General features: G+C 39.4%; 1 protein-coding gene across 3 annotated transcripts; it reads left to right on the forward strand.

The window, feature by feature from the left end:
* The first annotated feature begins 292 nt into the window (after window positions 1-292).
* On the forward strand, window positions 293-10,140 carry LOC121906655 (sterol 26-hydroxylase, mitochondrial). Of its 3 annotated transcripts, XR_006098702.1 has the most exons (12): window positions 293-448; window positions 656-691; window positions 1,177-1,395; window positions 2,058-2,239; window positions 3,175-3,374; window positions 3,548-3,745; window positions 5,231-5,394; window positions 6,655-6,821; window positions 6,905-6,986; window positions 7,275-7,475; window positions 8,102-8,207; window positions 9,599-9,683. XR_006098702.1 is itself a non-coding variant. In XM_042425630.1 (11 exons), the coding sequence occupies exons 2-11, from the start codon at window positions 689-691 to the stop codon at window positions 9,728-9,730; spliced, it is 1,548 nt and encodes a 515-aa protein (XP_042281564.1). In that variant the 5' UTR covers window positions 293-448; window positions 656-688; the 3' UTR covers window positions 9,731-10,140. The 3 variants fall into 3 exon arrangements, 2 of the variants coding, with proteins under 2 accessions (XP_042281564.1, XP_042281563.1); XM_042425630.1 differs by lacking the exon at window positions 8,102-8,207 and having other exon boundaries at window positions 9,599-10,140; XM_042425629.1 differs by lacking the exons at window positions 293-448; window positions 656-691; window positions 8,102-8,207 and having other exon boundaries at window positions 900-1,395; window positions 9,599-10,140.
* Window positions 10,141-11,640: the final 1,500 nt, after the last annotated feature.

An 11,640-nucleotide genomic window follows, 5' to 3' on the forward strand; every position in this document is an offset into this window, starting at 1 on the left:
CTTAACATATAGGTGGGCATGTTCTCCTCTAATTCTTCAGGAATAATCTTTATGACTGGTATACTTGGTATCAGTGATCTGAGCAGTACTCTACATTTTGGCACATTTATTTTCTCTCCTGTTTGTATGTTGTTGTACCCTATACACTCAAAAAAAAAAGAGAGATTCAAACCCGTCTTAGAGGTGACACATTACTATATTGTTTGCCTAATGAAAATATATTAAATCCAACAAAACCCAAATATGTTTAACACATGTCGGAGTTGGCCGGTGGTGACTATGGAAGCCTCATTTGAGTTTTCAGCCAACGTTACTAACTATAGTGGTGGGACGCACGTAAACACGTGAACAGTACCGGTCAGCTCAGTGTCCGGTTTGCCGGTGTTGCAACACCACTTATACAAACTCTAGTTAACAGCCGTTATCTCATTTGTTGAGCTTCGAAAAGGTAAGCGGTAAAGAAAGTCGGATTTTTAAATTAGAACCAGACTATGTTGCCCCGGTGAGCTCAAAGTCATTTCATTGCACTTTGAAAAGGTGTACTTGCATTATTATGCTATTATATTATGATTATATCAGTGGCATAATATAGTCTTAAACATGAAAATAATGTTATTTATTGCAATTATTTCTGGGACAATATATCGTCCAACAGGCCTACGCCCCGTGTCTGCTGTGTCCGGTCTCCATGGTAAGTTGATCTGTGATCAGCTCTGCTAATATCTTATATCTGTTTTGATTCAGTGTATATTTTCTGGAGCTGTTACTATGAAATCTGGATGTTTGAGAGCTAATGCTGCTTTGTTTATTACCAGGTACATGTAATATAATATTACCAGGTACATGTAGTAAGAATCTAAACATACAAAGTGCCTAAAACATTTGTGCAGCACTGTCCATGTTATATAAATGTGAGAATACCATTTCCATGCATATTTGTGATGTTATTACTCAGAATTTGCTTTAGTTACCCATCACACTGAATATGGTTTTTCAGATGTACTGGTGCAATGACCCTTTAGTGTGCCTGGTCCTGGTTGATCCTTGATTGGTATAGCTGAGCTGGAAGGGTTAAATATTATGTGAGTTGAGCCCCTCCCTGCTCAGCTAGTCTCTGTAACAGGAGCTCTGTGTATTTGCTTTTCTACCCTCACCATGGTTGCATGGCTGTCCCAGAGTGTGATGCAAAGGAATGGCAGCCGACTGCTGTCATGCCCCATGGCCGTGGCTCAGGTCTGCTCCAGGGGGATGGGGAGCACCTCACCTGCCCCGGGGACCCTCTCTGCCTTCCACAACAAGCCTCGGACTGTGGAGGATCTCCCACATACCAGCTTCTCGGAGCTGATTTACAGAATGGTGTTTCAGGGTTTCTACAACCGTTTGCATGAGCTACAGGTACACCAGGCTACAGTGCACTGTATGGTTTCTGGATGACACAAATATACATGTTCTGTAGGTTCCTGACACAGCAGTGCATGTTTGTTTTGAACTGCATATAAAATGTTGAATGTTTTCTATATTATGCATTTCAAAAATCCCTGATATAACTTGTCTGCTCTGCATGCTGAGTTAATTTGATGACAAATTGGATAATTTATTGGAGGAATTACAGGATGTTTTGATTGATTGCATTTCCCCAGAGTGGTAATACATAATGGAGAAGAAAATGTCAGGCTGGTTGGATTACCTTTGTTCCCATAGTAACCCCCAGATAATGACAGAGAGTCTCAGCTAACTCTCACAGAGGAGGAGATTTAACCTCTCTGCAGGACCTACTTTCTGTGAGGTGAACAGCATTCAGGCATGTTCACCTGCGTTATCAGGAACATTGGCTTTAAAAATGTGCACTTTTTGTTTTAATCACACAACACATGACATTTGTTTGATTCAGCAGATTTTTAAACTTTGTTGAATGAATCTTAACATGTTACAGGCCATAATGGAGCAGCTGTTCAAAATATTACATTTCCTCTTCATACCTCATGCATTATGAGATTGCTTGCACATAGGTTTCTCTGTTAACTCATCTCTCTTGAATTCACTCTGGCTGCCATCAGATCTATCAAAAGCAGCTATATGGGCCCATATACAGAGACGGAATGAAGACAGTGTGCCTGAACACTGCAAAGCTGCTGGAGGAACTCATGAGGAATGATGAGAAGTTCCCTTGCCGAGGAGACATGTCTTTTTGGAAAGAGTATCGCGATATGAAAGGATTCGGCTATGGACCTTTCACTGAGTAAGACTGTCAAATATAATGTGCACAGCAATGCCACACTTCCATTTTTCTGCAATCATTGTCCCATATTCAAACAAAACCTTGTAAAACCTTGTGATACTTACATAGAAGCTTTCTAGGGCAAAGTCCGGTCATGTGAGTAGGATGGATTGATTGTAACCGGCTGGTTATTAAAGACATTGCTAAGAGACTGGAAGGCTGAAATCGCAATCTCCAACATGGTTGGATTAATGGGTTGGTTTAAGTAAAGTAAAACGGTCTCAATGAAGTCTGTGTGATGTGGTTAAAAGTCTCAAAAAGGCTAGTATGTGAGATTATTTTGGCACATATATTTGGAGAATGTTTTCGTCCAGCAGAGAGCACTGATTAGAATTTATTTTTCAACTGTAAAATCAGATTCTTTAATAATCAAATTTAAGGGACACCTATCAAAAATGTTTGTTTTGGCTGACATGTTGTTATTAGATTATTTTGGTCAAGTTACACAGCATTAATTTACTTGGATTTCTAATTCACATTATTTGTCTTTCCAGCCCAAATCCAACCACTTGCTAAAAAAAGTGGTTCAAAACCTGTTTCTAGATGAACAAATGCCAAAGAACACACCTCCCCTCCCCTCCCAAAATGTAGTGTCGAGTTACTTTTTAAGAATAATGACAATGATGGGGAACAAACAAAGATCGTAAAAACAATTGAAGGGAAATACTGTGGATGTGTACAGCAGGAAAAGTGCTTTAACTCCAACTGAAACAGTATTCTTCTTTCACATTATTAATCACAATGTGGGGTCTTTGTTAATCTTACAATCAATGCAACTAATCTTTTTTTATTGTCACAAAATTGTTTTCTCTCGCAAACTCACAGGGGAATACAAATCTCACTTCACTTTTTCGGAAACCTAAAATGTCAAATTTAAGGTGAATTTCTTTTCCCAGGGAGGGAGAGAGGTGGTACAATCTAAGGGTGGTGCTGAACAAGCGCATGCTGCATCCGAAGGATTCGGCCCAGTATGGCAGTACTATCAATGATGTGGTTACAGACTTCACCAAGAGGATCTACTATGTGCGTCAGTGCAGCACGACAGGAGATTTGGTGACCAACTTGGCCAATGAGCTCTATCAGTTCTCACTAGAGGGTAAAATGATGATTGATGATTGACTGATGAGCTGAGTGCTGAAACAAGTGCACTACGTGGGTTTATTTCAATCTTCACTGATTAAAATGAATGGTAAACCTGAAAATCATTCTGTTAATTTGCATTTTAGTTTGTTGTTTTGTTGGTTCTAAACTCTAACCTTCGTCACTCAGGTATTGCTTCCATACTGTTTGAGACGAGGATTGGCTGTCTGGAAAAGGAAATCCCTGCAGGTACGCAGGACTTTATCAACGCCATAGCCCAGATGTTCTCCAACAGCATGGCTGTGATAATGGCGCCCAAGTGGAGCCGCAATCTACTTCCCTACTGGGGACGCTACATCGGCGGGTGGGAGGGTATCTTCAGCTTCGGTGAGTTATAAAGAGAGAGTGAGACATGCAGCTTAGTGACATCTGAGGTGTTAGATAGTTTAAAATTCACAGTGATTTGACTCTTTTCGCTGTGGATCTGCCACTACCACTACGACCACATTTATGAGTAATTAAGATTTGATTACAATGAAGAGAAAAAATGTGATGAAACTGTGGACATAATACACAAATAAGTTATTGAAACTACTGTAAGACAACCCTCAGTTCCCCCCAAAAATTACCAATAACCCTCTTTGTGTGTTGGGAAAACATTAACTGAAGATCATTGTACAATATCAGGATCAATGTCAGTATCAGTATAGATAATCCAGTTTAGGGGTGTGCCGGAATACAAATACATTATTTGGCAAAGCACAAATAGTGGGTTTTATACGAATATTTGTTTCATACAAATGTTTCAAAAATTTGTTTTTGGGAAGAAAAAAAAAAGTCAAATACCAGTTTGCAGGTCAGTTACATCATTATCTCAGTCTCTCTCCTCTGCTCCACTGTGACGTCTATCAGGGGTAAGTCCCAAGGGACTCTCCATAACCTATTGTTCCCCTTCTCCTTTCCACAAAGTTAGGTTGTAAAAAATAGGCAATAAATACAAAGTACAAAGCAAGAATCACCTTTGGAGTTCTTCCACATGTTACATGATGTGCTGTCTCTGTGTTATGGGTGAATAAATAGTCAGACGTCTGCCAGCAATGAGTTGATGAGTAAAGTTTTAGCTCAGTAGTCAGCGCAGTCGTCTATGATCTGGGAGACTCCAGTTAAGTAGGTAAGGTAGTTTATTCATGAACACTTACTGTAACACTTTAATTGTCTAAAATTGCCTCTTTTCACTTTTATTCAGATACAAATACAAATAATTTTGCTGTCTCAACAAATACAGATACAAATACAAATACTGGGCTCTCTGCACATCCCTAATCCAGTTTTAGGAACTAGTCCATCAACTGTCCTTTAAAGGGATAGTTCGACATTCTGGGAGAAGTTGGGAGAGTTAGGTGAGAAGATTGATACCACTCTCATAATTGTAAGGCAAATATGAAGCTACTGCCAGCAGTCGATTAGTTTATCTGTATATAACAGCTAATAAAAAAAATACTGTGTGTCATTTTTACAATTTGGTTTTTGTACCAATTAAACAAATGAGATTTGAGGTGTTAATTAGTGGGCTACAGTGGTGCTGGTAGGCGGTTTTTGCTACCTTTGGAAAGAGCTAGGCTAGCTGTTTTCCCAGGTGTCCAGTCTTTATGCTAAGCTAAGCTAACTGGCTGCTGGCTGTAGCTTAATAGCCTATTTTGTGTACACATGAGAATCTAATACATCGATTTTCCCTTCCAACTCTCTGTAACAAATCAACAAGTGTATTGCCCCAAATTTCTGTAGAAATTGTTTTAGTTTGTTGTAAGACTATGAGTTATCTTTTGTCCACATGGTTAATACTAAAATGAAACTTCTCTTCACTTATTCTAGCTAAAGAGTTGATTGACAAGAAGATGGAAGTCATTCAGCAGCGCATTGACAACAGCCAGGATGTGGAGGGCGAATATCTTACATACCTCCTTTCAAACACTCAGATGAGTACTAAAGATATATATGGAAGCATCGCTGAGCTTCTGTTAGCTGGAGTGGACACAGTAAGTGTGTACCAATGTCTGCCTATTCCTACAGAAAAAAAGATTTCTTCTTTTGATGCTCACCTTCAGAGCCAAACCAGGGTTTTATGCCACAGTGCTCTTACAAAAAATAATGTTGGGGTGTTGCGATGGATCTGTGTTGCATTGTGTTTAATCAGTTATTCTGTCTCTCCCTGTGTTTCATGTCACTCTCCACTGTGAGCTGTAGAATAAGAAATGCTTCAAGAAATCTTCCCCCAAAACATAAAGGATATGGCTGGCAGTTTTTTATATTTACAAATCTCATGTGCAGAGCCAAACCAACATTGAATTGATCTTACAAGTGTTGTGTTTGTATCCAAAGCCTGATATATCTTATTCCTCTGTGCCATAGACCTCTGTTGTTGTAAAAAACTATTAAAAATCTGTCAGTGAGCCACACCGCTGCCCTGGCTGACATGAGTGAAGAGTTTGGTCACTTTAGTTAGTGTAGAAATGGCTCCAAAGAGTAATTACAGCAATCACATTTGCAGTCTCCGGAGAGTAGTTCTGTGTAAGGCAGACATCACTGAGCATGTGCAGGAACACTCTTCTGTTTACAGTGCTGTTGGGGTGTTGTGAACTCAAGTACAAAGTCTTATTCCTTGTTGCCATAGAGCTCCATTGTTGTCCAAAAACTTCTACAAAATTCTACATGGTACATTTCAAATTTCTCAAAGAACTTTAGTACAAAGTCGAGAGGTTGTGATATGTAGCGCCAAAAGCTAGCAAAGCTGTGTAAACAGAACCGCATTCCAAAGTACGCATTGGCGCCTGCCTTACACAGAACTACTCTCCAGAGACTGAAAACGTTATCACTGTTATCAGTGTTTGGAGACATTTCTAAACAAACTAACATGACTGTAATCTTTGTAATGAAGGAATATGTCACCCTGTGCAACAGTGTGGCTCATGTTTAGCCACAATGTTGTGTTTAAATAATTGAATATTTGTGTTTTTAATATTTTTTGGAGGTCAACGGCACAGAGGAGATCATATATCAGGCTTTGGATACACATAATATGTGAAATTTGTTGACAATAAGAAAAATACAGAAAATCACCAGCCTTATCCTTTAACCACCTTAGATGTGTTATGAAGAGTCAGAATCAGATCTGAAAATGTCTCATGCTATTCTTGGTTTATTAAAAACAGCATTCTGTAAATTTCATCATCAATATATATATATGCATGTGTGCATCTTTCTGTCTGTTTACTTACTGACATTTCTTTGTTGTCAAGACATCCAATACCCTCACATGGACTTTGCATCTACTGTCCAAGAACTCTCAAGTCCAGGACAGACTTTATAAAGAAGTGTCCACATCAGTACCAGCAGACAGGATCCCCTCTGCTGAAGAGGTTACTCGCATGCCGTATTTAAGGGCTGTAATCAAGGAAGCACTGAGGTTAGGACGTTATGTTCTCAGCAACAAGAACAACCAGCCAAACTAAAGTAAACTGAATGAAATGAAAAACTTTTCTTTTCCAGGATGTACCCTGTGGTTCCTATGAATGCAAGGATCATTGCAGGGAAGAATGTTGTTATTGGTGGAATTCAATTCTCAAAGAATGTGGGTCTGCTTTTTTAATTACACTTTTTGTTCGTGTTTTGTGTGTAGTTCATTATACTGCAAAAAGAAAACTGGTAGAAGTTTATAGGTCCAGTATTACTTCTCACATTATACTTGTATTACTACAATTAATTATGATAATGATATAATATAATGATATTAAATTTAAGAGTTTTTTCTTCACTACATAAAGAATGTGCTGTAAAAATCACTGCAACATAACAAATATATTAGATTAGGTTTTCCTATTAACTTCAGTATATAATCTCTTGACTGTTGTTTCTTCAGACCCCTTTCACCATTTGTCACTATGCCATTAGTCATGATAAGGAAACATTTCCGGAGCCGTTCACATTTAAACCTGAGAGATGGCTCCGTGATGGCCAGAAGAGGCCAGAACCCTTCGGCTCCATCCCGTTTGGCTTTGGAGTGAGAAGCTGTGTCGGCCGCCGGATTGCTGAGCTTGAGATGTATATGGTTCTGTTTCGGGTAAGTGACAAGTGGGACAAACTTTTTCAACATCTATTGAATACAGACGATCTGATGTAAACTTGAGGGGGGTCGATGAAGTCAAGATTCAAGAAGTCTATCATCATAACGCAGGTGGTTACATTACAATGAAATTCTTACTTTGCTCGTCCACTCTTTCACGCAAAGAACATTTTTACATTTTAAAATTAAAATCACAATGTATATGAATTATATATAAGTTACATGTACAGTAGAGTATTGCACAGTACAGCATTGTGCAAAAAAGCAGCGATCTTGACGTGACCGAGCAGCAGGTCGTAAAATGCACTATGCGTTATTGTAAATATGGTTACATAACAGTGAAGTGACAGCAGCAGGCAAAATGTATCTGTGTGCATAGGGTTCAAAGTTCAACCAGTCAGAGTGATATGAGGGGGGGGGGCAGTGTGTGAGGGAGTTATTCATAAGCCTGATGGCCTGTGAATAGAAGCTGTTTACCAGTCTTGTTTTTGAGTCTTGGTTTTCACACTCTTGTAGCATCTGCCTGATGGCAGAAGTGTGAAGAGGCTGTGTTGGTTGTGTGTATTGTCCCCGATGATGTTATGTGCCCTCTTGATGACCCTGGTGTTGTAAATGTCCTGAAGTGAAGGGAGGGCTGCTCCTGAGATGGACTGTGCAGTTTTGATCACATGCTGGAGAGTCTTCCTGTCCTGGGCAGTGCAGTTTCCATACCAGACTGTGATGGAACTGGTAAGGACGCTCTTGACTGTACACCTGTAGAAGTTGCTGAGAATTTTGGTCGGCATGCCAAACTTCTTCAGCCTTCTTAGAAAGTACATTTGCTGCGTGGATTTCTTGATCATTCGTCGTGTGTTGTGAGACCAGGTGAAATCCTCGCTGGTGTGGGTGCCAAAGAATGTAAAGGTTTTCACCCTCTCTACCTCTGTCTCACCGATGTATAGTGGTGTGTGAACCTTTTCCTCCATGGATCAATAGTCATCTCTTTGGTCTTGTCTGCGTTTAGGGAGAGATTATTGTCATGCCACCTCTCTTCTGTACACCATCTCGACCCCACCAGTAATCAGTCCAATGACTGTAACGTCATCCGCAAATTTGATGATGCTGGTGGTGTTCTGGGAGGCCACACAGTCGTACATGAAGAGTGTGTACAGCAGTTTTTATGCCTGATGTGAGATTGCCTACTCTGACTGACTGGGGTCTGTCTGTTAGAAAGTTCAGTACCCAGTTACAAAGAGAGGGCGTCAGTCCGAAGGTGAGGAGCTTTTCAGAGAGTTTGTGTGGCATGACCATGTTTAATGCTGAGCTGTAGTCGATTAATAGCATTCATATGTGTCCTTGCCCTCTAAGTGTGTGAGGGCTGCGTGGATGGCGGTGTTTACTGCGTCATCATGGACCGGTTCTGACGATACGCAAACCGCAGAGGGTCCAAGGTGTCTGGGATGGTCTTCTTGATGTGGGTCATGACTATCCTCTCAAAACACTTCATCACGATTGGGGTGACTGCAATGGGACAATAGTCATTTAAGCAGATCACAATGCTTTTCTTTGGGACACATCAGCCAGCTCTGATGAGCAAACCCTGAGTGCATGCCCGGGGATGTTGCCTTGGCCAGCTGCCCTCTGTGGGTTTGTTCTCTTCAGAGCCTTACGTACATCTGCTGATGACACAGTGAGCGATGTGCTCTGTGTGCACTCTGTGGCCAAAATCCATCTCTCTCGGTCAGTATTATGGACCTCGAAGCAAGCGTAGAACTCATTCAGCTCATCTGGCAGTGTGGCTTGGCTGGTTGTAGCTCCTCTGCCGGTAATCTGTGATGAGTTGCAGGCCTTGCCTCATGTTGCCGGGAATCTGCAGTGGAGTAGTATCCCTCCAGCTTCAATCTGTACTGTCTCTTGGTCTCTTCAATAGATCTACACAGGTCGTATCTGGCCTTTTTGTGGTCCTCAGCGTTGCCTGAGACAAATACAGTGGAGCGAGCGCATAGCATAGACTGAACTTCAGAATGGTCCATGAAAGATAAATAAAGGATTTTGATTTGGTCATTAATTTGCAGCAAATAGGAGACAGCTGTATGGGCTCTGACTCATTCAACTCTGTATTTTTCTTTTTTTTTTTTCAGATAATCAGGCTGTTTGAAATCAAACCAGATCCCACAATCGGAGAGGTGAAATGCCTCAACCGCACTGTTCTGATACCAGACCGACCACTAAACATACACTTCGTGGACAGAGGATGTGGAAATGCAGCTTGATTTGAATGCAAATATGATGATGTCTGATACATTCAGTGAGACAGACAGAAGCAGGAGGTTGGACATGTTTACTCTTAAGAAATCTAAGTGTAAATATAAAATGCACGTGTTCAAGTTTATGCGTATTTTCTTTTAAAAACGTTATATATATATATATATTAAAGTAACTTCCCATTCAATATTTTGAAGCAACTATGAAACCACTGAGAGACACAGACAAGACCCTGCAAGACTTTTGATGCACATCATGCTTCTGTAACTATGAGATAAGACTTGAGAAAACAGAGTAATAATAATGTGGTTACATCAATTTCCTGGAAACACACTTTTTATGAAATGGTCTTTGTAGTTCAGCATAGTAGGTGAAGCGTCATCATGTGAGTTTTATTACTTGAAATAAAGAGTAAATATATAATGTATGTATAATGTATAATATATAATATGTAATCAGTATTTTGCTTGCTTTCCACTTGCCTTACACATACAGTAACTAACTTTATTTTAAATCAAACTGGAACTGCATTTCATATAATAATAATAATTATTATTCACAACTCAGGCAAGAATCTATTGAAAGATTTACAGCTTTTGAATTGTGTATTCATGTGTGTGTGAACTGAACGTGAAGCAGCCTATTCAATGTGTCAAATGTGTAACCATATGGTTTCACTTTCTATAGTACAATAAATATATAAAGTATTTTTTGTATTAATTGCTAAAATGTACCTTGTTGTACTTAAATAAAGATGTTGAATGCATTAAATCCGTATCTTGAGAGCGATCCCTTCTATTTCTGTATTGTATTTTTACTCCAAATTTGTGAAAGTGAAATTCTGCAACAAATCCAGTGACATGAATTAGACACAGATTAAATGAGAAAGGCGAGCATTGTTCAGCTGCAGCAAGACCTTGTGGGGAATGTTGTTCACTAGAAACTGAATCCTTCCACTGCTCACTTTGTTTTCTTGTTGTTCCTCAAAACACTTACTCTGTACATTGTAAGTCAAATGGAGGTCAACATTTTAAAGACAATGGTGACATGTCTGTAGGCAAAAGTGAATGAGTAAATTATAATATTTAAAAAGCAACATATCACATAGGAGCTGCATGTCACTGCTCACCACTAAAACAATAAATAAACAATTTACTAAGAGAAATAAATGCAGCTTAACATGTTAAATGCTCGGCCATAACGCTCATATCTGGAAGGACTGGATGTTTGGTATATGGACACTTTGACTTGGCAAAGAATGAAAAGCACAGGTGCACCTATTAACTTTAACAATGACTCAGCGTCATTCTGGTGCACCAGGGCCCTGCCACTGGAATGTTATTAATTGCACCTTTGTTTGGCAAGTTCAAATGTCTACTGTGAGAAACGTTTATGGACTAAAAACATATCTGATAAGTACTGATAAATGCCAAAATCAAAAAGCCAAAAGAATAACTGAGACCTTTAATAAATATAACCTTTTAATGGTATAATACCACTAAAAATAAAAACCTTGTTGCTGTGGTGATTTTATTTGAGTTGCTTGTCCTCTCTATTGATGTGTATGTGGTTTGTTAAGGCACACTTGAATTGGAATTCAATATGTTCAAAAGAAATAAAAGAAAGGTCTGTGGCCATTGGATGACAACTGTAAGCTTCTCACCTCGTCCAGTCTGCTGTCAACCTGCAGGCCAGAATCCAACACTGATATTTTACTTTTCTGCAAACCCTGGAGTAAGACTGACGACTTTTTTTTTTTTAAAAAGAGGTTTATTTTGGGCATTTTGAGTAAGTAAATACAAAATCAAAAACATGGGGCACCTCTCACCCCTAAACACCCACATACATACAGTCAAGGTAAAAGTAAAAAAAAAAAAAGAAAACACTTAAACACAAAAAAGTGTAACATATAATATCC

Source organism: Thunnus maccoyii, chromosome 11 (assembly GCF_910596095.1).
Source record: "Thunnus maccoyii chromosome 11, fThuMac1.1, whole genome shotgun sequence".
Taxonomy (NCBI): Eukaryota; Metazoa; Chordata; class Actinopteri; order Scombriformes; family Scombridae; genus Thunnus; species Thunnus maccoyii.